Genomic DNA, 27834 nt, shown 5'->3' with positions numbered 1-27834 from the left:
GAAAACTGACTCCGATTGAGGAAGAAAGCTTGAACATAAGAGATCTCTGACCATTTGCCATTTCTCTGTGAAAAAAATATTAGGGTTGCAGAGAATTTGGAGATCAAAAGCGCTGAATTCTTGTCATTTTGAGCCATTGTCTAATTCATATTGAGGCCAAATTTGTACAGAGCTTAAATAATTGCTTCCATTTTTTCTCTCTCTTTAGGCCTAGTTTGCGCAAGCTTTTTAAGAGGCAAGCCAGGGGCCAGTGCCGTGGCTCACTTGGTTAATCCTCCACCTGTAGGGCTGGCATCCCATATGGGCACCAGTTCTAGTCCCGGCTGCTCCTCTTCCAGTCCAGCTCTCTGCTGTGGCCCGGGAGTGCAGTGGAGGATGGCCCAAGTCCTTGGGCCACTGCACCCATGTGGGAGACCAGGAGGAAGCATCTGGCTCCTGGCTTTAGATCAGCAGAGTTCCAGCCGTAGCACCCATTTGGGGGGTGAACCAACGGAAGGAAGACCTTTGTGTCTCTCTCACTGTAACTCTGTCAATAAAAAAAAAAAAAAATTAAAAAAAAAAAAGAGGCAGCAAAGGGGAGTTGGATGAAATGCAAGAAACTGGAACTCGTGGATTAGGCAAAATATGGGCTGAGGGAAGGGGGTCCTTTCACATGGCATTCCCTGGGAATTCTCACTGAGAATGAAAGTTCTGAGTCCTCCTAAGAGGAGAGAGGGTGAACTGCCAAGCTTAGATTAATGTCCCGGTTCTAAACAAGGGAAACCAACCAAACACCCCAGGCGCTACAAAGGGGGGATGAACTGTCCTTATCAAATGTCCCAGGCCCTCAAAGGGGGGATGAATCCATCATAAGCATTGCTCTAGCACACCTGAGGTGACAGAGACCTCTCTTACCAATCCGATGAGTTGAGAACGAGATATGATGTTGTGTGCAGCAATGAGATCTAGCAAAGGGCCCTGGCCAAAAGTTGGATTCTTCACTCCCTTCCTCATGCAGTGCACCAAAAATGTTAGGAAAAGAGGCACAGAATAGAGAGGAGGCAGAGTGCGAATTAACAGACACACTGAATTTAATCAGAGAAAGTAAATTCATAGAAGTGGGTGACCAACTGCTGTTGTGCACATTGATGGAACACATGCAGAAGGACCCAATCCTATGGGCTGGGCCTTTTTATATTTTAGGAAGGCTTCAGAGATTGGGGGGGGGGGGGTAGGGGGCAGCAGGGGGAGGTGAATTCCTGGGACCAGTCTTTCAGGTGGCTGTGTTAGACCTTGGAAACCTGGGAAAGAATGCAGGAGTGGGGGGAATTCCAAGATGGTGGAGTAGGGAGGGAGCTTACTGCTGTAGTCTAGGAGAAGATAGTTTAAAAAAAGGAGAGAGACTGCAATCTCAGGGAAGAGTTAGGGAGAAAATGGCAGAGGGACATGGTGTACCTACGAGGAGGGCGTGGACACCCACAACTCAGGACTCCAGCAGCCAATACCCTAAGTACTGGTGTTGGAAAGTGAGGTGAGACCAGACCGCAGCCGCCCAAGCCACTGATGATAAAATGATAAAGCTGCAGGAATGGCCTAGAGGGAACCTGGCTTGGAGCCCCATGAGGGATATTGTAAATGCCAAAGTAGAGGGGAAAAAAAAAAGATGGAACAGACATGTTTCTTTTTCTCCAATCACTTTACAATGGCGTTCTGTAACAAGTCAATACAGCGTGCACTATTTTGGACATGTGTAACAATTGTGCCAGCTTATGTCCATGCCCAGCCACCAGCCACTCTGGTATGGAGAACTAATAGGAGCTAGGTGTTCGTGACAGTGAAAAAAACAGACTGCGTGGGAGTACTCACAATGTGGCTGAGACTTTGGGTACTCACTGTGGGAGACTCCACATGCTCAAAGCTTGCTGGTTACCTGGTGAGGGACACAACTGGGGAATCTGAGCTTACACTGAGGACTGAACAGATTCTTTGTGTGGTCCTTAGGGCAGAGCGGATGAATATTATACACACTGGGGCTAGCGCTCAGGCACTGGTCTACTTTGAGGAGAGCTCAGCTGAGCAGAATAAACTTCCCTTCTGATTAAAAAAATTTACCACGATAGATAAACTTGGGTGTTATCACCTTAGACACACCATTCACTCTGGAGAACTGAACAGAGCTCCCTGGCCACACCCACTACAAGTCTCAAGATATTCACTGAATGCAGACACACCACTTATCCACAGAGGCAGAGTACAAAGATAAAAGCCACCACAGAGAGAAAAAACAAAAACAAAAACAAAAACAAAAACAAAAACAAACAACAAAGAAGAAATAGACAAGTGTCTCAACATATAGAGAATACTAAATGTACCAACTCAAGAAACAGAATAAAGAAGACAACATGATGCCCCTCAAAGAATACAACCCTTCAATACTAGATTGTGAAGATGATGAGATTAAAGAAATGCAAGAAATGGAATTCAAAAAATTGATCATAAGACTACAGAGAAGTAATCAGAAGCAAATGCAAGGCTGGCGCGGCTCACTAGGCCAATCCTCCGCCTGCGGCACCAGTACCCCGGGTTCTAGTCCCGGTTGAGGCGCCGGTTCTGTCCCAGTTGCTCTTCCTCCAGTCCAGCTCTCTGCTGTGGCCCTGGAAGGCAGTGGAGGGTGGCCCAAGTGCTTGGGCCCTGCACCTGCATGGGAGACCAGGAGAAGCACCTGGCTCCTGGCTTCGGATCGGCGCAGCGCGTCAGCCATAGCAGCCATTAGGGGTGAACCAACGGCAAAGGAAGACTTTTCTCTCTGTCTCTCTCTAACTCTGCCTACAAAAAAAAAAAAAAGGAGCAGCAAATGCATGAACTACTAAAATCTGTACAGGACATGAAAGAAAATTTCTCCCTTGAAATTGAGATCTTAAAGAGAAATCAAAATGAAATGAAGAATATAATAGAAGAAAAAATGCAGTGGAAAGCTCTAACAGAACCGGTGAAGCAGAAGAATCTGCATCTTAGAAGACCAAGCACAGAAAATAATATAGTTAAACCAAAAACAAGAGGAAATTAGAAAACTAAAAAACACTGTTGGGAATCTAGAGGACACTATCAAAAGGCCCAACATACGGGTTCTAAGAGTTCCTGAAGGCAAGGAAAGAAACAAAGGATTAAAAGGCCTTTTTAGTGAAATAAGAACAGAAAACTTCCCTAATTTGGAGAAAGAAAGAAAGTACAGGAAGCACACAGAACTCCTATTTAGACATGAACACAGAAGATCTTCACCACAACACATTGTAATCAAACTGAAAAAGATGCATGGACTGAAAGTGAAAGAATGCAAACAATATTCCATGGCAACAGAAACCAAAAAAGAGCCGGTGCAGTCATCCTAATATTAGAAAAAATACACTTTAACACAAAAACTGTTAAAAGAGACAAAGAAGGGCACTATTTAATGATTAAGGCATCAATTCAACCGGAAGATATAACTACTATAAATGTATATGCAGCTAATTACAGGGCACCTAGCTATTTAAAAGAAATATTGAGGGACCTAAAAGGAGACAAATTCCAAAACAATAGTAATGGGGGACTTCAATATCCCACTTTTAGCAATGAACAGATCAACCAGACAGAAAATCAGCAAGGAAACAGAAGAGTTAATTAACACTATAGACCAAATGGACCTAACAGATATCTACAGAACTTTCCATTGTACAGCTACAGAATACACATTCTTACCACAAGTGCATTGAGCTTTTTCTAGAACTGACCACATACAAATTGGGAAGGAGGAAGTCAAACTATCCCTATTTGCAGATGACATTATTTTATATATAGGAGATGCAAAAGACCACTAAGACCTACTGCAAATCATAGAATAATTTGGTAAAGTAGCAGGATATAAAGTCAATATATAAAACAAAACAGCCTTTGTATACACAGACCATGCCAAGGCTGAGATTGAGCTTCTAAGGTAAATCCCATTCATAATGGCTACCAAAAAAAAAAAAAAAAATCAAATATCTCAGAATAAATTTAACCAAGGAGGTCAAAGATCTCTACAATGATAATTACAAAATATTAAAGATAATTACAAAATATTAAAGAAGGAAATAGAAGATACCAAAAAAATGGAAAACTCTTCCATGTTCATGGATTGAAAGAATCAATATCATCAAAATGTCCATTCTTTTTTTAAAGCAACCTACAGATTTAATGCGATAACCAATCAAAATACCAAAGACATTCTGAGATATAGGAAAAAACAATGCTGAAATTCATATGGAGACACAGGAGACTGTGGTAAAAATACTATTTTAAGTGTTAAAGTGATCATATGGATAGGAATGAATGTCTCATAATAATAATAAATAGAATTAAAAAGGAGTGAATGCTCCAACAAAGGAAGCAGTCCACACAGCAGACTCATAGAATGACAATCACTTTAAATAGCACTTTGACCTCAGAATCAGCCCTTAAGACATTCTGGTCTGGCTGGAAAGCCCACAGGGGCATTTCATGCATGGAAAGCCAAGACACTGTGGCAAAAAATGTCCTACATTAAGGCCCTAGGTGGGTGAGACCCCAGTGGAAAGAAGTGGTCATCAAAGGAGATACTTTTCCCTGAAAGGAAGAGAGAACTTCCACTTTGCTTATGGCGCTATCTAAATCCTGATGGAGTTTTTGGATTCAAAAGGCTCCGCAGCCTAGGCAGCTCATGTCAAGAGCCTCAGGTGGTCACTGACATCATACATAAGAGTGTTAATTGTTAAATTAACAACAGGAGTCACTGCACTAATTCCCCATGCAGGACCACTGTCCTCAGTGAGTTGTAAAATGACAGTTAATTGTAAAACAACCTTTCAGGTTTTTTTTTTTTTTTTTGGGGGGGGGGGATATGCGAATTGTTGAAATCTTTACTTAGTATAAAGTTGTCTTCTGTGTACAAAGTTAATTGACAATGAATCTTAATGGAGAATGGGGCTGGGAAGGGGAGAAGGAGGAGGAGGAGTGGTGGGTGCGTGGGTGGGAGGGTGGGTACAGTGAGAAGAATAACTAATTGTAAAGTTATACTTACAAAATTTGTATTCCTTAAAAAATAAAAAAAATTAAACTAAATAATATTAAAAGAATGTGGGAGTTAGGTATGAAGGCAAGAAATAAATTCCAATGTTTATCTTTTGGGCAATGTTCAAGAATGGCTGTATGTCTTTGTTCCACCAGGTTCAACATTTGCAAATCAATCAATGTGATACACCACATTAACAAACTGAAGAACAAAAATCATATGAATACCTCAATAGATGCAGAGAAAGCATTTGATAAAATACAACATCCTTTCATGATGAAAACCTTAAGGATAATGAGTATAGAAGGAACATTCTTGTACACAACCGAGGCAATATAAGACAAATCCACAGCAAGCATCCTATTGAATGGGCAAAAGCTGGCAGCATTGCCCCCAAGATCCAGAACCAGACAAGGATGCCTACTCTCACCACTGCTATTTAATACAGTCCTGGAAGTTTTATCTAGAGCCATTAGGCAAGAAAAAAACCAAAGGGGTACAAATTAGAAAAGAGGAACTCAAACTATCCTTACTGAAAATGACATGATCCTATCCGGCACCGCGGCTCAATAGGCTAATCCTCCACCTTGCGGCGCCGGCACACCAGGTTCTAGTCCCGGTCGGGACACCAGATTCTGTCCTGGTTGCCCCTCTTCCAGGCCAGCTCTCTGCTGTGGCCCGGGAAGGCAGTGGAGGATGGCCCAAGTGCTTGGGCCCTGCACCCCACGGGAGACCAGGATAAGTACCTGGCTCCCACCATCAGATCAGCGCGGTGCGCCGGCCACAGCAGCCATTGGAGGGTGAACCAACGGCAAAGGAAGACCTTTTTCTCTGTCTCTCTCTCTCTCACTGTCCACTCTGCCTGTCAAAAAATAAAAAAATTAAAAAAAAAAAGAACATGGGGAAAACTCTATAAGACATTGGCATAGGCAAAGACTTCTTGGAAAAGACCCCAGAAGCACAGGCAATCAAAGCCAAAATCAACAAATGGGATTACATCAACCTGAGCTTTTGTACTGCAAAAAAACCTCATCAAAACAAAGAGGCAACCAACAGAATGGGAGAAAATATTTGCAAACTGCACAACTGATAAATGGTTAATATTCAAAACAAACAAAGAGCTCAAAAAAATTCAGCAACAAAACAAAAAAATCCAGTAAAGAAATGGGCTAACGATTTAAACAGGCATTTCCCAAGAAAGGATATTCAAATGGCCAATAACACTTGCGAAAATGCCAGGGTTCACTAGCCATCGGGGAAATGCAAATCAAAACCACAACAAGATTCCACATCACTCCAGTTAGAATGGCTAGCATACAGAATTCAACAAACAAGAAATGCTGGCAAGGAAGTAGGAGAAAAGGTACCCTAATACACTGCTGGTGGGAATGTAAACTGGTACAACCACTGTGGAAGACAGGATGAAGATATCTCAGAAACCTTAATACAGACCTGCCATATGATCCAGTCATCCCACTCCTGGGAATTTACCCAAACTAAAAGAGGTAAGTACATGAAAGAGATATACTCCCATGTTTATTGCAGCTCAATTCACAATAGCAAAGATATGCAATTAACCCAGATGTCCATTAACCAGTGACTGGATAAAGAAATTATGGTATATCTACACTACGTAGTACTACTCAGCTAACAACAACAACAAAAAAATCCTATCTTTTGCAACAAGATAGTCACAACTGGAAACCATTATACTTAGTGAAATAAACCAGCCTCACAAAGACAAACATCATATGTTTTCCATGATCCAATGCAATTAATACCTGAAACGTAATGTATTTGAGCAAAATAGTCATTTGCAGAATGGATGATTGTTTATAGCCCTTCTGTCTTCCACTGAGGAACAATCTTTTGTTTTGTTTTATTTTCTTTCTCTTCATACTATTTGCTGAACTCCTCTACTTAGAGTAATGCTAACTATAAGATCACTAAGTAAACTGATAAAAGCTCATCACAGGGCCAGTGCCATGGCTCACTTGGTTAATCCTCCGCCTGCGGCACCAGCATCCCATATGGGCACTGGTTCTAGTCCCGGTTGCTCCTCTTCCAGTCTAGCTCTCTACTGTGGCCCGGGAGGGCAGTGGAAGATGGCCCAAGTCCTTGGGCCCTGTACCCTCATGGGAAGAAGCACCTGGCTCCTGGCTTCAGATTGACACAGGCCATAGCGGCCACTTGGGGAGTGAACCAATGGAAGAACTTTGTCTCTCTCTGTGTCTATAACTCTGTCAATTAAAAAAAAAAAAAAAAAGCCCATCATAAAAATTAAGAATGGAATCAAAGGGGTGGAGGGTTGGAAGGTGGGTGGGTGGGTGGGAGGGAGGGGAAGCCCTTCTTTGTTCCTAAATCTATATATATGAAATACATGAAGCTTGAATAACTTAAATTTAAAAAATTAGAGAATAAATAAAATTGAAACCAAAAAATATACTAAAGGTCAGTGAAATAAAAAGCTGGTTTTTGGGCCGGCACCGCGGCTCACTAGGCTAATCCTCCGCCTTGCGGCGCCAGCACACCGGGTTCTAGTCCTGGTCGGGGCGCCGGATTCTGTCCCAGTTGCCCCTCTTCCAGGCCAGCTCTCTGCTGTGGCCAGGGAGTGCAGTGGAGGATGGCCCAAGTGCTTGGGCCCTGCACCCCATGGGAGACCAGGAGAAGCACTTGGCTCCTGGCTTCAGATCAGCACAGCGCGCCAGCCATAGCAGCCATTTGGAGGGTAAACCAACGGCAAAGGAAGATCTTTCTCTCTCTCTAACTCTGCCTGTCCAAAAAAAAAAAAATGAAAAAATAAACAAAATTGATATACCATTGGCCCAACTAACCTCCCCCTAAAAAAGGGGAGAGAAGACTCAAATCAATAAAATCAAAGAAAATATATAATATATACCAGATAAACAAAAAGAAATCATCAGAAACTACTACAAAGAGCTGTATGCCAACAAATTGGGAAACCTAGAAGAAATGGATAGATTCCTGGACACATACAACCTACCAAAACTGAGTCAGTCATGAAGACACAGAAAACCTAAACAGACCAATAATGAAGATGGAAACTGAATCAGAAATAAAGACCACTCCAATAAAGAAAAGCTCAGGACCATAGAGCATCATTGCTGAATTATACCAGACACTTAAAGAACAAATTCCAATTCTTCTCAAGGTATTCAAAACAACTGAAAAGGAGGGAATCCTTCCAAATTCCTTCTATGAAGCCTGAATCATTCTAATCTCTAAGCCAGAAAAAGATACAACAGAGAAAGAGAACTATAGACCACTTTCTCTGATGAATATAGATACAAAAATTCTAACAAAATATTTGCTAACTGAATCCAATAATCAGAAATATCATCCTACTGGACCAAGTGGGAATTGTCCCTGGTATGCAGGGACAACATTTGCAAATCAATATGATCCATCATATTAACAAACTGATGAAAGCATTTGGTTAAATATATCATCCTTCCATGATAAAAACCTTAAGCAAATTGGGCATAAAGGGAGCATTCCTCAACATAATCAATGCAATTTATGACAACCAATGGCCAGCATCCTACTAAATGTGCAAAAGCTGGAAGCATTCCATCTAAGAGTTGGAATCTGACAAGGATGCCCACTCATCATTGCTATTTAAGATAGTCCTAGAAGTTTTAGCCAAAGTCACTAAGCAAGAAAAAAAAAATCAAAGGAAAGGAGGAACTCAAACAATCCCTCTTAGCAGATGACATGATTATATACATGGGATCCAAAAGACTCCACTGAGAACTCTACGAACTCAAAAAAGAGTTTGTTAAAGTGGCAGGATATTAAAATCAACAAAGAAAAGTCAATAACCTTTGTATAAACAGACAATGCCATGGCTGAGAAAAAACACTTTTAAGGTCAATACCATTCACAATAGCTACAGAAAGAATTAAATACCTTGGAATAAATTTAGCAAGGACATCAAAGATCTCTATGATGAAAATTACAAAACATTAAAGAAAGAAGGAAAAGAAGACATTAAAGATGGAAAATCTTCCATGTTCATGGATTGGAAGAATCAGTATCATCAAAATGTCCACACTATGGAAAGCAATTTACAGATTTAATACAATACCCATCAAAATACCAATGACATTCTTCCCAGATCTAGAAAAATGTTAAACTTCATACAGAAACACAAGAGACCCGAAATAGCTAAAGCAATCTTATACAGCAAAAACAAAGCTTGACGCATCACAACACCTAAATTCAAGACATACTACAGGGCAGTTATAATCAAAGCAGCCTGGTACTAGCACAAAAACAGATAGGTAGACCAAAGGAAGGAATAGCAATTCCAGAAATCAATCCACACATCCACAACCAACTTATTTGTCACAAAGGAGCTAAATCAATCCCTGGAGCAAGGACAGTCTTCTCAATAAGTGTTGCAGGGATAAGAGGATCCACATGCAGAACTATGAAAGTAGACCCCTACCTTACACCAAAATCCACCTGATGGCCCAGGTGCTTGCATTCCTGCCAACCACATGGGAGACCTGGATTGAGTTCCAGGCTCCTAGCTTTGGCCTGGCCCTGTACCAGCTGTTGCACGTATTTGGGGAGTAAACTGACAGAAGAAAGATCCATGTCTGTCTCTTTGCCTTCAAAATCAACAAAAAATAGCAATTTTGTAAAAAAAATTCATACATGTACTGCCAGATATAATTAAGACATGAACTATTCTATACATTTAAATGACTAAATAACAAACCACACTGAAAATTTAAGAGAGTGGAAGGGAGGGAGAGGGGAGGAAGGGAATATCAGTATAATTTTAGAATTATATCCACGGGGCTGGTGCTGTGGCGCAACAGGTTAACACCCTGGCCTGAAGTGCCAGTATCCCATCTGGGCTCCGGTTCTAGTCCCGGCTGCTCCACTTCCGATCCAGCTCACTACTATGGCCTGGGATAGCACTAGAAGATGGCCCAGGTCCTTGGGCCCCTGCACCCGCATGGGATACCCAGAGAAAGCTCCTGGCTCCTGACTTTGGCTCGGTGCATCTCTGGCTGTTGCAGCTAGTTGGGGAGTGAACCATCAGATGAAGACCTCTCTCTCTCTCTCTCTCTCTCTCTCTCCCTGCCTCTCCTCTCTCTCTGTGTAATTCTGACTTTCAAATAAATAAATCTTTAAAAAAATTATATCTGCAAACTATATTGAACCTGTTAAAACCTAATTAAAAATTATATATTAAAAAAAACAAAAGTTCAGAGGAAGAAAAGAGAAAAAAAGAAGTAAGTCCTATCACCGTTTTCTCATGATTTAGACCTTCCTTAGAGAGGACGGTATTGAAAAAAGAAACCCATTTTGTATTTAAATCTTTCCAAAATAGACTATGAACATCCTTGCCTTTCTCTTCTGTGTTCTTTTTTAAGATTTATTCCTTTATTTGAACAGCAGAGCATCAGAGAGTGAGCTCTCCCACCCACTCGTTCACTCCCCTAAATGCCCACAACAGCCAGGAACTCCATCCAGGTCTCCCACATGATGGCAGTGTGCCCAGGTGCATTAGCAGGAAGTTGACTGGAAAGTGGGGCAGCCAGGACTCAAACTGGCACTTTGATAAGGGATCTTGGTGTTGGAAGTGGCAGCTTAATCCATGTGCCAAAACACCAGCCCCCTTCTCTGCCTTCCTAACCATAATATTTAACAGCTGAACTTCTTAATGACTCAAGGAAATACCTGTGAATATTAAAGTTAGAGAAACAGAATCACATTTCAGAGCTGGGAAGGAATCAAAGGACCTTACCCAATCTTTTTGTGTTACAGATAAGGAACCTAAAATTTCTGTGACATACTCCAAAAGTATCATATTTTCATCACACTGATTTTTTTAAAAATAAAATGCATGCCAAGATACAATAGCAGTAATAGTTTAAACATTCCAGCCACTAAGTATCTCAGTGATGTTCAAATGCAATGTCAAAGAACACACTTACCTGCATTTTCCACAGGAAGACTCATCTCACAACCTGGCAATGCCTCTTCTTGTTCATTCTGTACAGACTGTTTTTTATCTTTCCTTACAGTTTCCCTTTGGAAAGTTCTTAGTTTTTCCCTAAGATTTTTGAAGTTTAGGTGTTCATAATTTGATTCTTCATTTACCCAGTTCAGAAACTTATCTATCTCATCCCTGGAGGCGTCACACTCTTTAAGAAAGAGGGAACAGATGTGTTTTTGATTTGGTGGTGACATGTCAGTCTGTAAAAAATAAGATGGGAATCCCTGAGCATGATAGTTCCTTGATTTAACAGGCTTCACCTGCACCTTCACTCGCCACCACGGGCCCGTAATCGGAAAGCGTCCAAACACTTTACATTTCTCTTGAGTGTTTTCATCAGGAATTACAACTAAAAAAATAAAAAAAGAAAAAAAGAAAGAAAGAAACAAGATAGTTTAAGAGATTTCAAAACATCTTCTTCAATGTTTTCTCAAACCCCTAATCACACTCACTTCTCTTAATCTCCCCCACAGCACCCTACGACAGTGTCTATAATACTTCATTCTGCCTGTGTTTATCTGTCGTCTTCTACCACACCATAAGCTCTCTGCAACAGGACAGCTTTTTCATTTGTCTTTAGAGTCCAAAAAGTAAGCCCAGTACACAGTAATTATCTGCTATTCCTCTACCAAAACCAGTTTTCTCTCAACCAATCTCTCTGCTACTCTGACCTCAACTAATACTTTCCTTCATGCAGGTTTTTAAAAATGCCTCGTATCTCCCAACATATGGCCTTTATACAATTTATTCCACCTGTCTTAAATGTTCTCCTCGTTTTCTACATTTTACTGTAGATCTCAGCTTAATTTTCCACTATTCAGGAGCTTCTCGTCACATACCTCTACACACTATTTACTCTTTCTTCTAAGCACCAAGTAACATTATAGCTACTTCTGATTATTTTTTAAAAATAGTTAGCACCGGCGCCGCGGCTCAATAGGCTAATCCTCCGCCTTGCGGCGCCGGCACACCGGGTTCTAGTCCCGGTTGGGGCGCCGGATTCTGTCCTGGTTGCCCCTCTTCCAGGCCAGCTCTCTGCTGTGGCCAGGGAGTGCAGTGGAGGATGGCCCAAGTGCTTGGGCCCTGCACCCATGAGAGACCAGGAGAAGCACCTGGCTCCCAGCTTCGGATCAGTGCAGTGCGCCGGCCGCAGCGGCCATTGGAGGGTGAACCAACGGCAAAAGGAAGACCTTTCTCTCTCTCACTGTCCACTCTGCCTGTTAAAAAAAAAAATGTATCAACTATAAAAATAGTTAGCTCCCCTAAGTCACCCCACAAATACTTGAAAATACTCTGTATAAACCTACACAGTTCACCTACATGTAGCTAGTTGAATTAAAATTAAACAGAACTTAAAATTCAGCTCCTCAGTTGCACCAGCTTTATTTCAAGTTCTAAACAGCCACATATAGCTAATGGCTATTGCACTGGACAGAACAGAAATACAATATTACCATCATTACAAAAACATATCCTTGACAGCACCAGTCTGCATATTATTCATAAACATCACTCACAATGTATACATAACAAGTATAGTGTATGGCACAAGCAACTATACAAGGTCAACACGAACCACGAGGTTGTTAACACAAGGTTAACGAATCAACCAAGCATTGACATCGAAGAAAAGCGCTCAATTATGAATTTTTTTGATGGCCCCGTGTATGTAAAGGGCAAGTTTAGCACACAGCATGTGTAAAGTCATGGCTATCGTTAACATTTTATGCTAAGTAGAATGAAACGGCAAGGCCAGCCCCCAGGTAAGTCCGCTAACAGCGAGGAGGCGCCGGCTCAGGAACGGAAAGTCCTCCAAACCCATCTCTCTGGGGCAGGGTGCTTCCTCACCATGGAGGCGCCCAGGCAGGCTGCCAGCCTTCAGGCCCCCGCTGCAGAGCTCCTCGGCGTCCACAAACCCTGCGTCTTCATCTTCCTGCGCGTCCTCCTGTAGAAAGTCATCGTCTTCCTCCTCCAGGTCCTTGGACGGGAGCAGAGGTCCCTGCAGTTCCCGCAGGTGCTCATCAGATCTGGCCATACTCACCTGTGCGCTCTCAACCCAAACTCCGGAACACCCCATGGAGCATGCCCAGGACCAGCCAATCAGCCCCGCCACTGTAAGATCGACAGCTTCCGGGAACGCCCAAGAGGCCGGCGCCGGGCGCGGAGAGGCGGGGAGACGCCGAAGCTCCGCCCCAAGTGTTTCCGGCAGGGCGGGGCCAGCGGTGGCGAGGGAAGCGGTAGGACAGAGCCGTGCGTGTGGGCGGTGAGTGGGACAGACGCTGGTCACTTACCAGCTCCTGGCGCTAAGAATCTGAAACTTGTGTCTGGCGAGCCACTGTGCGGCAGCTACAGAACCGCTGGCTCACGGGGTGCTCTATGAAGGCCATGTCGGCCGAATCTAAAGAACTCGTCCGCAGCTCCCGCAAAACGAAAGCGTGGCAGGTTCCCTTCGGGACCGTCGGTCACTGCCGCAAACACAGAGCAGTGAATTTCCAGTCGGAAGGCTCCCATCCTGACTGCTCTGGGCCTCCGTTTTCTTAAGGAAAAAAGAGCCTCAGAAGAACTGCATTTATGTTGTCTAAGACACTCACTCAAGGTACAGATGTCTAGGTCCTAATTCAGACCCTGCCAAATCGGATCTAGGACTGGGACCCAGGCTATAGCCAGGAGATAGGGATTCAATCAGATCTCCGTCACTTGCTGCCTCACCAGATGCATTGCCAGGAACCCATGTGGAATGCAGGCATCCCAAGCGGTGGCTTTACCTGCTATGTCACACCTATCCCAGGATTCTAACACAGGTGTCAGGTTGTCAGTTTTGATGCTCAGCCAGGGATGGAAATCACAGGGTTAGATGGCATTCAAAGTCCTTGTGTTCCTTTCCTCTGTGAGGACACATTGGTCTCCGAGACACCTTTAAATTTTTTTTTTAATTTTATTTATTTCAAAGGCAGAGTGTACCATTCATAATAGCTACAGCGATTTAATATAATATCTTGGAATAAATTTAACCAGGGAAATCAAAGATATCTACAATGAAAATTATAAAACATTAGAGAAAGAAAAAAGACACAAAAAAAATGGAAGAATCTTCCATGTTCAAAGACTGGAAGAATTTATATCATCAAAATGCAATTTTGATGGATTCAATGGCAATTTATGGATTCAATGCAATACCAATCAAAATATCAATGACATTCTTCTCAGGTCTAGAAAAATTCAAATGGAAACACAAGAGACCCCCAAATAGGTAAAGCAAACTTAAACAGCAAAAACAAAGCCAGAGACCACAATACCAGACTTCAAGACATACTACAGGGCAGTTATAATCAAAACAGCCTGGTACTGGCACAAAAATAGACATGTAGACCAGTGGAACAGAATAGAAACTCCAGAAATTAATCCATGCATCTACAACCAATTGATGTTTGACAAAGGAGCTAAAATCTACCCCTAGAGAAAGGATAGTCTCTTCAACAGAGGTGCTGGGAAAATTGGATGTCTGCATCCAGACGCATGAAACAAGACCCCTACCTTACACCTTATACAAAAGTCAACTGAAAATGGATCAAGGATCTAAACCTCCAACCTGGTACCATCAAATCACTATAGAAGAGCACTGGGGAACTCTGCAAGACACAGGCTTAGGGAAAGACTTCTTGGGAAGGACCCCAGAAGCACAATCAAAGCTAAAATAGACAAATGGGATTGCATCAAGCTGAGAAGCTTCTGCTCTGCAAAGGAAACACTCAGCAAAATGAAGAGGCAATTGACTTGTTGAATTCTTTATTTAGTGGAACATTAAGGTTGTGATTATAAAGTAAATTGAAAGTACATTATTATAAAAATTAAAAGAAAAGAAAGGAAGGGAGAGAGAGAGTGGGAAGTATTGTTACTTTCTTAAAACTTTGTATATGAGATACATAAAATCTGTAATTCACATACAGATTTAAAGTTAAGTAAATAACTTTATTTAAAACATACTTCTGAATTGGAGTGAGCATGTTGTTTATCGTTGTTTCTAGGATGATTAATGACTCATAAAATAAAAAATACAATAAAATATTATTAAAAAATAAAAAATTTTAGTGGCCATATAAAAAGAAACAAGTGACATATTAATGACACATTTTATGTAATTCAACCTATCCAAAATATTATCATTTAAATATAGTAACTACTATGAAATTATTAATGAACTATTTTACATTCTTTTTTCATCATAAGTCTTTGAAATTTAGTGAGTACTTTGCCCTTACAGCAACCCTTAATCTGAGCTAGTCACATTCCAGTGAACAGTAGCCACAGTGCCTAGTGACAGCACAGTTGTAGACCCAATTTCCAATTTGACCAAAATGAAGGAACTTAGGAACCAACTGCATTATAACATAATGAAACAGAAGCATCTGGAACAAAGTGAGAAAACCATTTGTGCAAGGAGCCAGATAGTAAATATTTTATGCTTTGCAAGATACATATGGTTTCCATTACCTACTCCTTCTCTTCCTCCTTCCTTCCTTTTCCTCTTCTTTTTTACAACACCTTAGAAAGACAAAAACTAATCTTAGTTCTACAAAAACAAGCCATAGTCTGTCTCTCCCTGATCTATAATATGGGGCATTCTATGAAACAACTGACCTGGATTTCTCAAAAAGTAAATGTTCTGGAGAATAAAAACCAGAAAGAACCAGAACCATTCCAGGGTTGCCAGAGTCCAGTCACTGGAGTCAAGAGTATAAAGAATGGGGATGAGATGAAGTGAGAAAGGAGTGAGCTAGAGCCAGAACATTGTTTGGTTCATCAGGCCATGGCAAGATCAGTGAGAAGCCACTGAAGGTTTTTTTTTAAGGTTTTAAACAAAAGTTTAACCATTCAACCATGTTTGGCACAGGGGTAGGGCACCACTGGGGGTGCCGACATCCGATATTGGAGTGCCTCAGTTCAAGTGCTGGCTCTGCTTCCAGTTCCAGCTTCCTGATAATGTGCACTCTGGGAGACAGCAGATGGTAGCTCAAGTACTTGGGTCCCTCCCACTCATGTGGGAGACCTGGATTGGGTTCAAGGCTCCTGACTTCAACCTGGCCCAGCCCAAGATAGTGAGAGCATTTGGGATAGATATTTACGTGTGTGTGTGTGTACCTTTCAAATAAGATGAAAATAAATAATAACTACTAAATCCCAGGCTGGCGCTGTGGCTCACTTGGCTAATCCTCTGCCTGCAGTGCCGACAACCCATATAGGTGCCGGGTTCTAGTCCCGGCTGTTCCTCTTCCAGTCCAGCTCTCTGCTGTGGCCCGGGAAGGCAGTGCAGAATGGCCCAAGTGCTTGGGCGCCTGCACCCACGTGGGAGACCAGGAGGAAGCACCTGGCTCCTGGCTTCGGATCGGCGTAGCTACGGCCGTAGCGGCCATTTGGGGGTTGAACCAATGGAAGGAAGCCCTTTCTCTCTGTCTCTCTCTCTCTCTCTCATTATCTAACTTTACCTGTCAAATAAATAAAATTAAAAAAAAACTAAATTCCATTTAAATCTATCCCAGGCATTAATTATTAAATAAATCAGTGAGCCTGAATCATGATGCAAAATTGTTTACTAAAGCATTTCATTTATAATACTTTCTACTTAGAAGATTTTTTTCCTGTGTTGTTACATAATGCATTTTCTGGCTATGTTTGAAATATAATTGTTTTAGGGTACCTGGATGGGAAATATGTAACACACTGATGAGATATCATTAGAAAAACCTAAACATGTTATTGGGGCAGCAAGGAAGGAATAATGTTAATAGTATACTTAGGAGGTAAAGGATGCAATTAAGATGTAGTTATGAAAATGGTGGTTTCACAGTAATGTGAAAAACACTTATTAACTTATCATAATGAATGGGTAAACTAGCATTTCATATGTTTTGTCTATTAAAGTAGGGTCCAAAGGGGAATGGTAAAGTTAAGACAAAATTGAATCAATAAGGCATTACCATATAGAATAGCAATTGTATACAGAGCAGAAATGCTTAAAAAAAAAAAACACATAGATTCCATTCAGTAAATAGATTTGCATATGTCTGGCATGCAGTAGTACTGCCTATTAATAGCTGGTTCTATTTCTATGCACTCAATAGGACTGTATGTCCCCATTGATTTGAAGTTCATCGTGGCCTTCTGCCCTGCTTTGGCCAGTGAAATGAAAGCAAAACATCACTTGAGAGAGAAGGCCCTTAGTTCCGAGTACTCAATCCACTCCAGACTATTCCGTATGTGCAATCATGAGACACTGAGTAATGGACAATTGCCCTGGAGGGTTATGTGAAACTGTAGTAACTTTTGAATAAATGAGAATAAATCTTTGCTGTGTTAGTCCTCTCAGGTTGTGGAGTTGTTTCTTATATCATCAAAACTAGCCCCATCCTTCCTGAAACAATGCTAGTCATGTACTAAATGGCTGTGTTTGGTGACCACAATTAGAGACAAAAGGAACTAGTTAAGGGCCTTGCCATAAAGTTTCTTTTTTATTTATTTATTTATTTATTTATTTATTTATTTTTTGACAGGCAGAGTGGACAGTGAGAGAGAGAGACAGAGAGAAAGGTCTTCCTTTGCCATTGGTTCACCCTCCAATGGCCGCCGCGGCCAGCACGCTGCGGCCAGTGCACCACGCTGATCCGATGGCATGAGCCAGGTACTTATCCTGGTCTCCCATGGGGTCAGGGCCCAAGCACCTGGGCCATCCTCCACTGCACTCCCTGGCCACAGCAGAGAGCTGACCTGGAAGAGGGGCAACCGGGACAGAATCCGGTGCCCCGACCGGGACTAGAACCCGTTGTGCTGGCGCCGCAAGCCTAGTGAGCCGCGGTGCCGGCTGCCATAAAGTTTCTATAATAAGTAATAACATGTGGATATTGGAAGTTAATGGAACAAGACTCAAAAAATGCACTGGTGGTGGGCCACTGCTCCAGAGGATCTTAGAATTCTGAAACACTATGATGGAATAATGAAGAGCCAAAATGGACATGCAGAGGCATAAAATCCCCACTTACAAAGAGTTGACATCCTTCTAGCTCCATAATTCTCTCTGGGAATTCAGACCCCTAGTCACTGGTGATATATGAAAAGGGAGGAAAAGATACAAGACAAAAGGTTTTCTGGTCTGTTCAGTTGATTCACATTATTTTATCCAACGCATTGTCTTTATATTAAAAATGAGGTTAAGTATAATGTACAACTGACATGAGCATTTAAGATAAAAGATAAATCTTAAAAGTAATTCTGCTTTTGAGTAGACAGCCTAGGCAATACCTCTAGTGCCCATGGGAACCGTTGACCTTTCTTGGCCACATATGGATGACTCAGAGGAAATTTTTAACTAATTAATTAATACTGACATTAATTAAGGCTTTGCCTATAAATGTTTCATGCAAAGTAAAGGCCCAATCTTCTCCATTCATAATGCATTATTACATAAGTTTTCACTCAAGCTAAATACAGTAGAGTTGAATGCAGACTCTTACATATCATTTTTGGCATGAGTCTGTAGGTTGTGAGAGAGTGTGTTGATTAAAAATTAATGCCTCATTAAAAATATTTTCTAGGAACTCCTTTCCAAGCAAATAGGCCACAATCAAGGTGAAGCACTAAAGTGAAAATATAGACTGTGCTGTCACACAGAAAGAGTACTGGAATCAATCCCTAGGTGACCTGATGATTTTCATGCATAAGGCAATTGATGGAAATTTTTCATCTCTTCTTACATGGTAAGTCAAAAAATAATAAAACATTGCAGTATTAGAAGAAGAAACAGATGATTATAATTCATTTTTTCAGTTAATCAAGTATCTCAGTTAAAGAAGTATCTCAGGACAGCCACTGTCCCATGTCATGGAGAATAGCTAAACAAAACAGCCCAAATCACTGCATCCTCGCAAGAGGAGAGATTCAAGGAACAGACAAATAGAAATATCAGGTGATGATGGGTATCAGGGTGAAAATAGAAGAGAGTAAGGGGATAGAGACTGATTAGAGTGAAGGCTTGATATTGCAGATAGACTGATCCATGGAAACAGAGACAGATATAACTTGAACTTGATGAGACAATATGTGACTACAGCTATGGAATGAATGATTGTATCGGGAGTATGTGAAAAGTTCTGTGCTATATAAAACATAAACAACATTAAGTAAAGAAGACTGATTTTGGGAAAAACAAATATACTTGAGCATTGCATAAGGTCAGTCTTTTTGTAGAAGAGAAACTCTATTTAAGGCCGCCGCCACGGCTCACTAGGCTAATCCTCCGCCTTGCAGCACCGGCACACCGGGTTCTAGTCCCGGTCGGGGCGCCGGATTCTGTCCCGGTTGCCCCTCTTCCAGGCCAGCTCTCTGCTGTGGTCCGGGGGTTCAGTGGAGGATGGCCCAAGTGCTTGGGCCCTGCACCCCATGGGAGACCAGGAGAAGCACCTGGCTCCTGCCATCGGATCAGCACGGTGTGCCGGCCACAGCGCGCTGGCCGCGGTGGCCATTGGAGGGTGAACCAAAGGCAAAGGAAGACCTTTCTCTCTGTCTCTCTCTCTCACTGTCCACTCTGCCTGTAAAAAAAAAAAAAAAGAAAAAAGAAACTGTATTTGGATGAGCAGGTGTGTTTTCTTGAGTTTATTGTAAGCAACTGGAAAAGTTCCTACATTTGTGAGAAGATTCCATAGACAACATCCACTTCTAGCCAAGAAGGAAAAAAATCATTCAGCCTAGGATGTGTTGTAGAAAAGGAAGTGATGAAGAACAAGTTTAGAATGATGAGAAGCAAAAGGGGAGGAATTATCAAAAGGGGAACACAGAAACAGTGCACTGAAGAGAAAGGAAGTGGATGCAGGGCAATTTCAAACAGAAGCAGTTGCAGGGAAATTTGAAAAGAATTTGGAAATTCTTCTTTAAAAAAAGCCTAATGTTATAGTAGGTTGTTTCTCTCAAGGACAGATTTCATTGAGAAATACAAAAATCTCTGAAATTCAGTTTTTGATGAAAGAAAACACAGAGCATTTGAAGAATGTAAAGAAAATGCTTTCACACTCAGAAAATAGAACACTTGTGTATATTTTCTTCTTCCCTTAATTATAAACAGTAATAATAAGGACTATTACTGAGTTCTCACAATGTGCTTTTATAACTCATTAACAAGGGCCTTATAAAGCAGGTGCTATTAAAATGTCAATTTTACCTATTGAGGAAACTGCTCTTGAGAAGTTATATAACTTTCTTACTACTGGAAGTAGTTCAGGCAGGATTTGAACCTAGTAAGTCTGGCTCCAGTGTCCACGTAATTTGCTATTTGCTACATTTTCAGGCACAGCTCTGGGTTCTAAGCATCTGTGCATGCACCTAGGACACTCTTGGAATGTGTAAGAAGGCATATATAGGGGTCAGCGCTGTGGCTCGCTAGGTTAATCCTCTGCTTGCGGTGCCAGCATCCTGTATGGGCACCAGTTCTAGTCCCAGTGGCTTCTCTTCCAGCCCAGCTCTCTGCTGTGGCCTGGAAAAGCAGTGGAGGACGGCCCAAGTGCTTGGGCCCCTACACCCACATGGGAGACCAGAGGAAAGCACCTGGCTGCTGGCTTTGGATCAGCGCAGTTCCAGCCATTATGGCCACTTGGGGAGTGAACCAATGGAAGGAAGACCTTTATCTCTGTCTCTCTCTCTCTCTCACTGTCTGTAACTCTGCCTGTCAAATAAATAAATAAAATCTTTTTTTAAAAAAGGCATGTATAAGGGAATGTCAAAAATCTGTAGGAAATGGAATTAAAAGCATGAATTTATTTTGTTAAAAAAGATTCATACTACGTGGCAATGTGTATTATGCAAAAACCCATACATTTCCAAAATATGTTGGCACCAAAATAAACTCTTAATTTAATTTTTATTTTCACTAACTTTGCATTGTGCTAAAAATAAACTGTCTTGAGAGACTGGTATTGTGCAGTGGGCTAAGTTGCCGCTTGTCACACTAGTATCCAATATCAGAGTGCCAGTTTGAGTCCTGGTTGCTCTGCTTCTGATCTCATTTCCTGCTAATGTACCTGGGAAAGTAGGGAACATGTGGGAGACCAGGATAGGGTACATGACTCCTGGTTTCAAACTGGCCCAGACTTAGGGAGTGAACCACTTCTCTTTCTCTCTCCCTTTCTCTCTCTCTTTCTCTCTCTCTCTCTCCCTCTCTCTCTCTCTTCCTCTCTTGTCTCTCCAACTCTGTTATTCTGACTTTCAAATAAATAAATAAATCATTTCAAAAATCTTTTTGATTTCTTGCTTTTATTTTGTTTGAGATCTATAAAACAGACACACACTTCTGTGGAACCTCAGGGTAAATTTAAAACAATTATGAAGCTACCACATCATTGGGTCAGCAATAAAGGATAAGTAACTAACTGCAAGGAGGTTACTCGATTTTCTCCCTACTGCTGAATCAGTGTACTCAGCAGTCTGTGTGTAGGAGAAGTGAATGCTGTGTCTCTCTTTCTTGCCTGACTCTGTTTTATTGAGATTATTTTTGATTGACACATTTTCCATAACCTTTGACCACGCCTTAATATTTTGAGTAAAACAACTTCCTTACAGCTCTTACATCACTCTTCAGAAAAACTGAAGAGTAACATCTATTATCCCTTTGCTAAATGATATCAGTGTCAACTGGTAGGAATAAACAGTTTTCAGGGCATTTCTGTAGTAGAGAGATTCACCTTAATAAGATATCAATATATTTAACTAATCCCTAACATATGTATGTTCTTCCTCTTCCTCTGAAATAGCTCTATGAATTGTCTCCTCATTATTACATCACATCCAGCTCCATCCCCATGGTGTGTGAGATTCCACACAATTATTACTTATAGAGTCTCTGTGTGGATAAAGAATTTAAGCCACTCCAAATCATCATATCAAAAAATGAAAAAAAAAAGACAAACAGAGAAGAAAAGCAAACTAAACCAGCATGTCAGTGCCGTTTTCAAACAACACTTAACTAAGAAACCTGCATTGCCCAGTGGGAGTGACTGGCTTGCTACTTCACATTCCCAAATTCTGAGCCTGACCCCAAGTCCCCAGGATGACTGCATGAGTCATGGAACTCCTTAGGGCATCTAGTCGACCCTGTCCATGGACCAGAATGCCAGGGAGCACCATAAAACGGAAAAACAGATACTGGAACTCATGCAGGATTCCAGTCCGAGTTTGAAACACAATACCCAGAAGACATTGCCAATCACAGCTGGTCCCAAGTGTCAAAAGAGGTCTTAGTGGCCGGTGCTGCAGCTCACTAGGCTAATCCTCCGCCTTGCGGTGCCAGCACACTGGGTTCTAGTCCCGGTCGAGGCACTGGATTCTGTCCCGGTTGCCCCTCTTCCAGGCCAGCTCTCTGCTGTGGCCTGGGAGTGCAGTGGAGGATGGCCCAAGTCCTTGGGCCCTGCACCCCGTGGGAGACCAGGATAAGTACCTGGCTCATGGCATCGGATCAGCGTGGTGCACCGACCGCAGCGCTCTGGCCGCGGCGGCCATTGGAGGGTGAACCAACGGCAAAAGGAAGACCTCTCTCTCTCTCACTGTCCGCTCTGCCTGTCAAAAAATTAAAAAAAATAAAATAAAAATAAAAAAAGAGGTCTTAGAAGGCTTGAGGATGGCACTTCATAGAATGAGGTGCCTTAAGGCCTAGTGCTAAGGTTAGGAGTTCTGCTTGCTCAAGTCTAAGAGTCACACTGATACCATAACTATACCTTTCTCATCTAACTTACCATGACTTTCTCATAGCTGAACTCACACCTTCCACCTTGTTTCCTTTTGGGTCTATCATCCTCACAGTACAAACACATGATTAATATTTTACTGTCTAAAATTGTGCCATCTTCCCTTTTATTGATTTTACTGAATAATAACTCCTCTGTATTATTCCTCATTTAGATATGGTCTAGATCCATACCTTCTCATCTACTGAGGAACGTAACCACTTCAGCAATTCTCCCCTCTCTCTGCTGACTTATTGCTATCAGCACAGCAGCGTGTCTTCAAGCACACCGTTTCTCTCTCCTAACCTTCCACACCAGCCACCTTCGCAAGTCCTTGCTCCCCTGCAGCAAAAACCACTCAAAGAGTTGCCTGCACTTACCTCCTGTTCCTCTTTTCCAGTGCTCACTTGGGCTTTACTTGGGTATGCTCTGCATAAAGGCATTTCATGGGGGGGCACAGGGAAAGGCTGTAATGTGGTCGGTTCTCTGCTTGCCAAACAGTATGCCTGACACCAGATGTGATCATTCTTAGGGAAGGAATATTTCCAAATTGGTCTATCCAGGGGTACCACTAATGCCAATGGTCAGACTGAAATGGGCACCTCTTTATAATTCTAGATAATTCTAGAAAAATCCTGTATGTGTTTAGGAGAGACTCATTCTCCTGGCGTGGTTTATTTATTTATATTTATTTATTTGAAAAGCACAGCAGCAGTAGCAGCTGGAGAGAGAGAGAGAAAGAAAGATTTCCCATCTCCCATCCAGTGATGCACTTCTCAAATGCCCACTAGGCTGGGGCTGGGCCAGACCAAAGTCAGGAGCCCAGAACTACGTCCAATTCTCCCATGTGGTTGGCAAAGACCCAAATTCTTGAGCCACCACTTTGCCTCCCAGGGCATTAGCAGGAAGCCAGATTGGAAATGAAGAACCTGGGACTCAAACCAGATACTTTGATACAGGATGTGAGAGTCCAGCTGGCATCTTAACTGCTGTGCCACACCCCACCCTCTCCTGGTTTTTAATTTACCCATCCCAGTCAGGCTTACCATTAGCTCCATGATACTCCTCTGATTCAAGGACTGCAATAACCTCCACATGTGTAAATCCAATGGTTAGTGTATTAGTTTTTATGTCTGCTATAACAAATTACCACTAACCTAATGGTTTTAAACAAGACAATTTTTATTGCATAGTTTTAGAGGTCATAAGTTGAAAATGGGTCAGCATGACTATTTTCCTTCTCTATGCTTTCAGGGACAAACCACTCCTTACTACATTGCTCTCACATCTGCTTCCATGACCACACCTCATTGTTTGACCCTGACTCTGCGCCTCTTACAAGGACACTGCTGATTATACTGACCTCAGATGGAAAATCCAAGGTCGCCTCTCCATCTTAAGATCCTTAACATAATCACAGCTCCAAAGTTCCTTTTTTTTTTTTTTTGAGATTTATTTATTTATTTGAAAGACCAAGTTACACAGAGAAAGAAAGAGAGGCGGGGCGGGGGGGGAGGGAAAGAGAGAGAGAGAGAGAGAGGTCTTCCGTCTGCTGGTTCACTCCCCAATCGGTCGCAATGGTCGGAGCTGCACCAATTCGAAGCCAGGAGCCAGGAGCTTCTTCTGGCTCTCCCACATGGGTACAGAGCCCCAAGCACTTGGGCCATCCTCCACTGCCTTCCCAGGCCATAGCAGAGAGCTGGATTAGAAGTGGAGCAGCCAGGACTAGAACCGGCATCCATATGGTATGCCAGTGCCACAGGCAGAGGATTGACCTACTGCACCATAATGCTGGCCTTGATAAATTTTTAAAAATTAACATGGTCTACCCTTTAGAAAAACAAACCAGGGACCAGCGCTGTGGCACAGTAAGATAATCCTCCATATGGGCACCATTTCTAGTCCTGGCTGCTTCTCTTCCAATCCAGCTCTCTACTATGGCCTTGGAAAGAAGCAGAAGATAGCCCAAGCGCTTGGGCCCCTTCACCCATGTGGGAGACCCAGAAGAAGCTCCTGGTTCCTAGCTTTGGATCAGCCCAGCTCTGGCCATTGCAGCCATTTGAGGAGTGAACCAATGGATGGAAGACTTTTCTCTCTGTCTCTCTTCTCACTGTCTGTAACTCTACCTCTCAAATAAAAAAATAAAATATTAAAAAAAGAATGTTATACTACTATAGTTAAAAAAGTAACCCGATTTGGGTAATCTCATCTATAGAAGTAAGAACTGCTACATAAGAATAATTATGGCACTACTTTTCAAAAAGCAAGTGAAAATGATCTGATTGTTTATCAACAGGAAATGGATGAATGTTTAATACCAAACCATATTAAAGAACATTATGCAACCATTAGAAAGAATGAAGTAATAAGCACAAGGATGTCAATGCTGTAAAATTAACTGAAACTGACACATTGTAAATTTATGTATAAATGTGTATTATTACATTTTTAAAAAGCAAAAATCCAAACAATGGTTTCAAAACCATGGGAAAAAAGTACATCCATATATACAGTTAGCAGTCAACATGTTACCAGAAGGTATGGGACCAGAGTCAGACCATAATTGACCTTTTCTTGAAATTTTTTGTATTGTTTTACTCATTAAAATCTGAACATATTTCAGTATTTGCAGTTAATTTTTAGTACATGCCAACAGCAAGACAGTAATGATTTTTTATGCATTTAAATGGTCTAGTAGTGGACTCTTTCTTCTTTTTGACATCTCAGCAGTAGCTGTGTGCAACCAAAGAAACCTACCTGATGCCAGAGGCATCATAATACCAGATTTCAAGGCATATTACAGGGCAGTTATCATCAAAATAGCCTGGTACTGGTATAAAAACACTTGGAACAGAATAGAAACTCCAAAATCCATCCATGAATCTACAATGAACTTATCTTTGACAACGGAGCTAAAATCAATACCTGGAACAAGGACAGTCTCCTCAAGAAATGGTGCTGGGAAAACTGGACCTCCACATACAGAAGTATGAAGCAAGACCCCTATCTTACAGTTTATACAAAAATCCACTCAAAATGGATCAAAGACCTAAATCTGCACCTGATATCATAAAATTATTAGAGGAAATTGAGAACACCCTGCAAGACGTGACATACGCAGAGTTCTTAGAAAAGAACCCAGAGGCACATGCCATCAAAACCAAAATTGAAAAATGGGTTTCATCAAATTGCGAAGCTTCTGCATTGCAAAAGAAAAACTCAGCATAATGAAGAGGCAACCAAGAGAATGGGAGAAATTATTTGCTAACTAGAAAACTGATAAAGAATTAATAACAGAATATATAAAGAGATCAATAGACTCAACAATAACAAAACAAACAACCCAGTCATGAAACAGCTGAGGACTTAAACAGACATTTTTCAAAGAGGAAATCCAAATGGTCCATAGACACATGAAAAAATGCTCAAGATCACTAGCCCTCAGGGAAATGCAAATCAAGACCACAATGAGATTTCACCTCACCCCAGCTAGAATAGCTTTCCTACAGAAATCAGCAAACAATAAATGCTGGCAAGGATGTGAGGAAAAAGGTACCCTAATCCACTCTTAGTGGAATGTAAACTGGTACAGCCACTGTGGAAGACAGGATGGAGAGATCTCAGAAATTTGAATATAGACCTACCTTATGACCCAGCCAACCCACTCCTGGGAATTTACTCAAGGGGCATAAAATCAGCATATGAGTTATTTGCATTCCCATGTTTATTGCAGCTCAATTCACAATAGCTAAGACATGGAATCAACCTAGATGTCCGTCAACTGAAGACTGGATAAAGAAATTATGGGGTATGTACACAATGGAATACTACACAGTGGTATAAAAAAATGAAATCCTGTCTTTTTGCAACAAAATGGATGAAACTGGAAAATATCGTACTTAGTGAAATAAGCCAGTCTCAAAGGGACAAATACCATATGTTCTCCCTGATCTGTGATAACTAATAGAGTACCTAAAAGTAATCTACAGAAGTGAAACTGATATTTTGAGATGCAATGACTTTGAACAGCACTTATCTCAACTGTTGAGGAACACTTTTTTTTTTCTATACTATTTTTTTTGAACTCTTTACTCAGTAGAGAGTTAATTGTATGTGTATAAGGTTAATTGATAATAGATAAGAAATAACAATTGGAATTCTAGGGGGAGGAGGAAGAATGGTGAGAGTGTGGGTGGAGGGCAGGTACAGTAGGAAGAATCACTATGTTCCTAAAGTTGCATTAATGAAAGGCTTGAAGTTTTATACTTTAAATAAAAAGTTTCTGCAGGAGAGAAATAGGGCATTTATACACACTCATGACTTCCCTCACTCTGAGCTTGTTTAATGTTTTAAAATTTTTACTAATATAAAGAACAGATTTCAGGGCTGGTGCCATGGCTCACTTTGTTAATCCTCCACCTGTGGGGCTGGCATCCCATTTGGGTGCCTGGTTCTATTCCCAGTTGCTCCTCTTCCAGTCCAGTTCTCTGCTGTGGCCTGGGAGTGCAGTGGAGGATGGCCCAAGTGCTTGGGCCTTGCACCCACATGGGAGACCAGGAAGAAGCAACCAGCTCCTGGCTTCTGATCGGTGTAGCGCCAGCCGTGGCAGCCATTTAGGGGGTGAACCAACAGCAGGAAGACCTTTCTCTCTGTCTCTCTCTCTCTCACTGTCTATAACTCTACCTGTCAAAATAAAATATAATAAGGAACAGATTTCATGAATTTCATAGATACAATTCTGAGAAGATAACCATATTTCCCTCCCTTCGTTTCTCTCTCCCTCCAGCTCCCTCCTTTTTTTATTTTTCTTTAATTTTTACCAAAACATAATTTCAATTTACTTTGTATCATAAGCCTAATGCATCACTAACCATATTCAACAAGCAAAAAGTAGAAAGACTGTTATTCCACAGGAGTATAGACATGGGCTAAAAACAATAATCAAATCATAAGATGTCTGTTAAAATTTATGGGAATATGATTTAGGAAAG

The 27834-nt window shown here is 41.6% G+C and overlaps 1 protein-coding gene and 1 long non-coding RNA gene across 4 annotated transcripts in view; one reads left to right on the top strand and one right to left on the bottom strand.

Moving 5' to 3' along the window:
- Positions 1 to 13178, bottom strand: part of HELB (DNA helicase B) — a 65707-nt gene extending 52529 nt beyond the window's left edge. The window contains exons 1-2 of one of the 3 annotated variants that reach the window (XR_007919494.2): positions 12933 to 13178; positions 11023 to 11433 (exon numbers count right to left, since the gene is read on the bottom strand). Coding sequence is in view for 2 of the 3 variants with exons in the window: in XM_002711317.5 (XP_002711363.3) it covers positions 11023 to 11433; positions 12933 to 13161 (640 nt within the window). In the remaining variant the exon portion in view is untranslated. The remainder of the gene's footprint in view (positions 1 to 11022; positions 11434 to 12932) is intronic. The other 2 variants (XM_002711317.5, XM_008256755.4) reach the window with 2 other exon arrangements.
- Positions 13179 to 18094: 4916 nt separating this feature from the next.
- LOC127491037 (uncharacterized) overlaps positions 18095 to 27834 on the top strand; it is an 87747-nt gene continuing 78007 nt past the window's right edge. The window contains exons 1-2 of the long non-coding RNA XR_007919496.2: positions 18095 to 18226; positions 18671 to 18832. This is a non-coding gene — a long non-coding RNA (uncharacterized lncRNA). The remainder of the gene's footprint in view (positions 18227 to 18670; positions 18833 to 27834) is intronic.

Source organism: Oryctolagus cuniculus, chromosome 11 (genome assembly GCF_964237555.1).
Source record: "Oryctolagus cuniculus chromosome 11, mOryCun1.1, whole genome shotgun sequence".
Lineage (NCBI taxonomy): Eukaryota > Metazoa > Chordata > Mammalia > Lagomorpha > Leporidae > Oryctolagus > Oryctolagus cuniculus.
The sequence above is the reverse complement of the archived record's forward strand: the minus strand, read 5'-3'. Positions and strand labels throughout refer to the sequence as shown.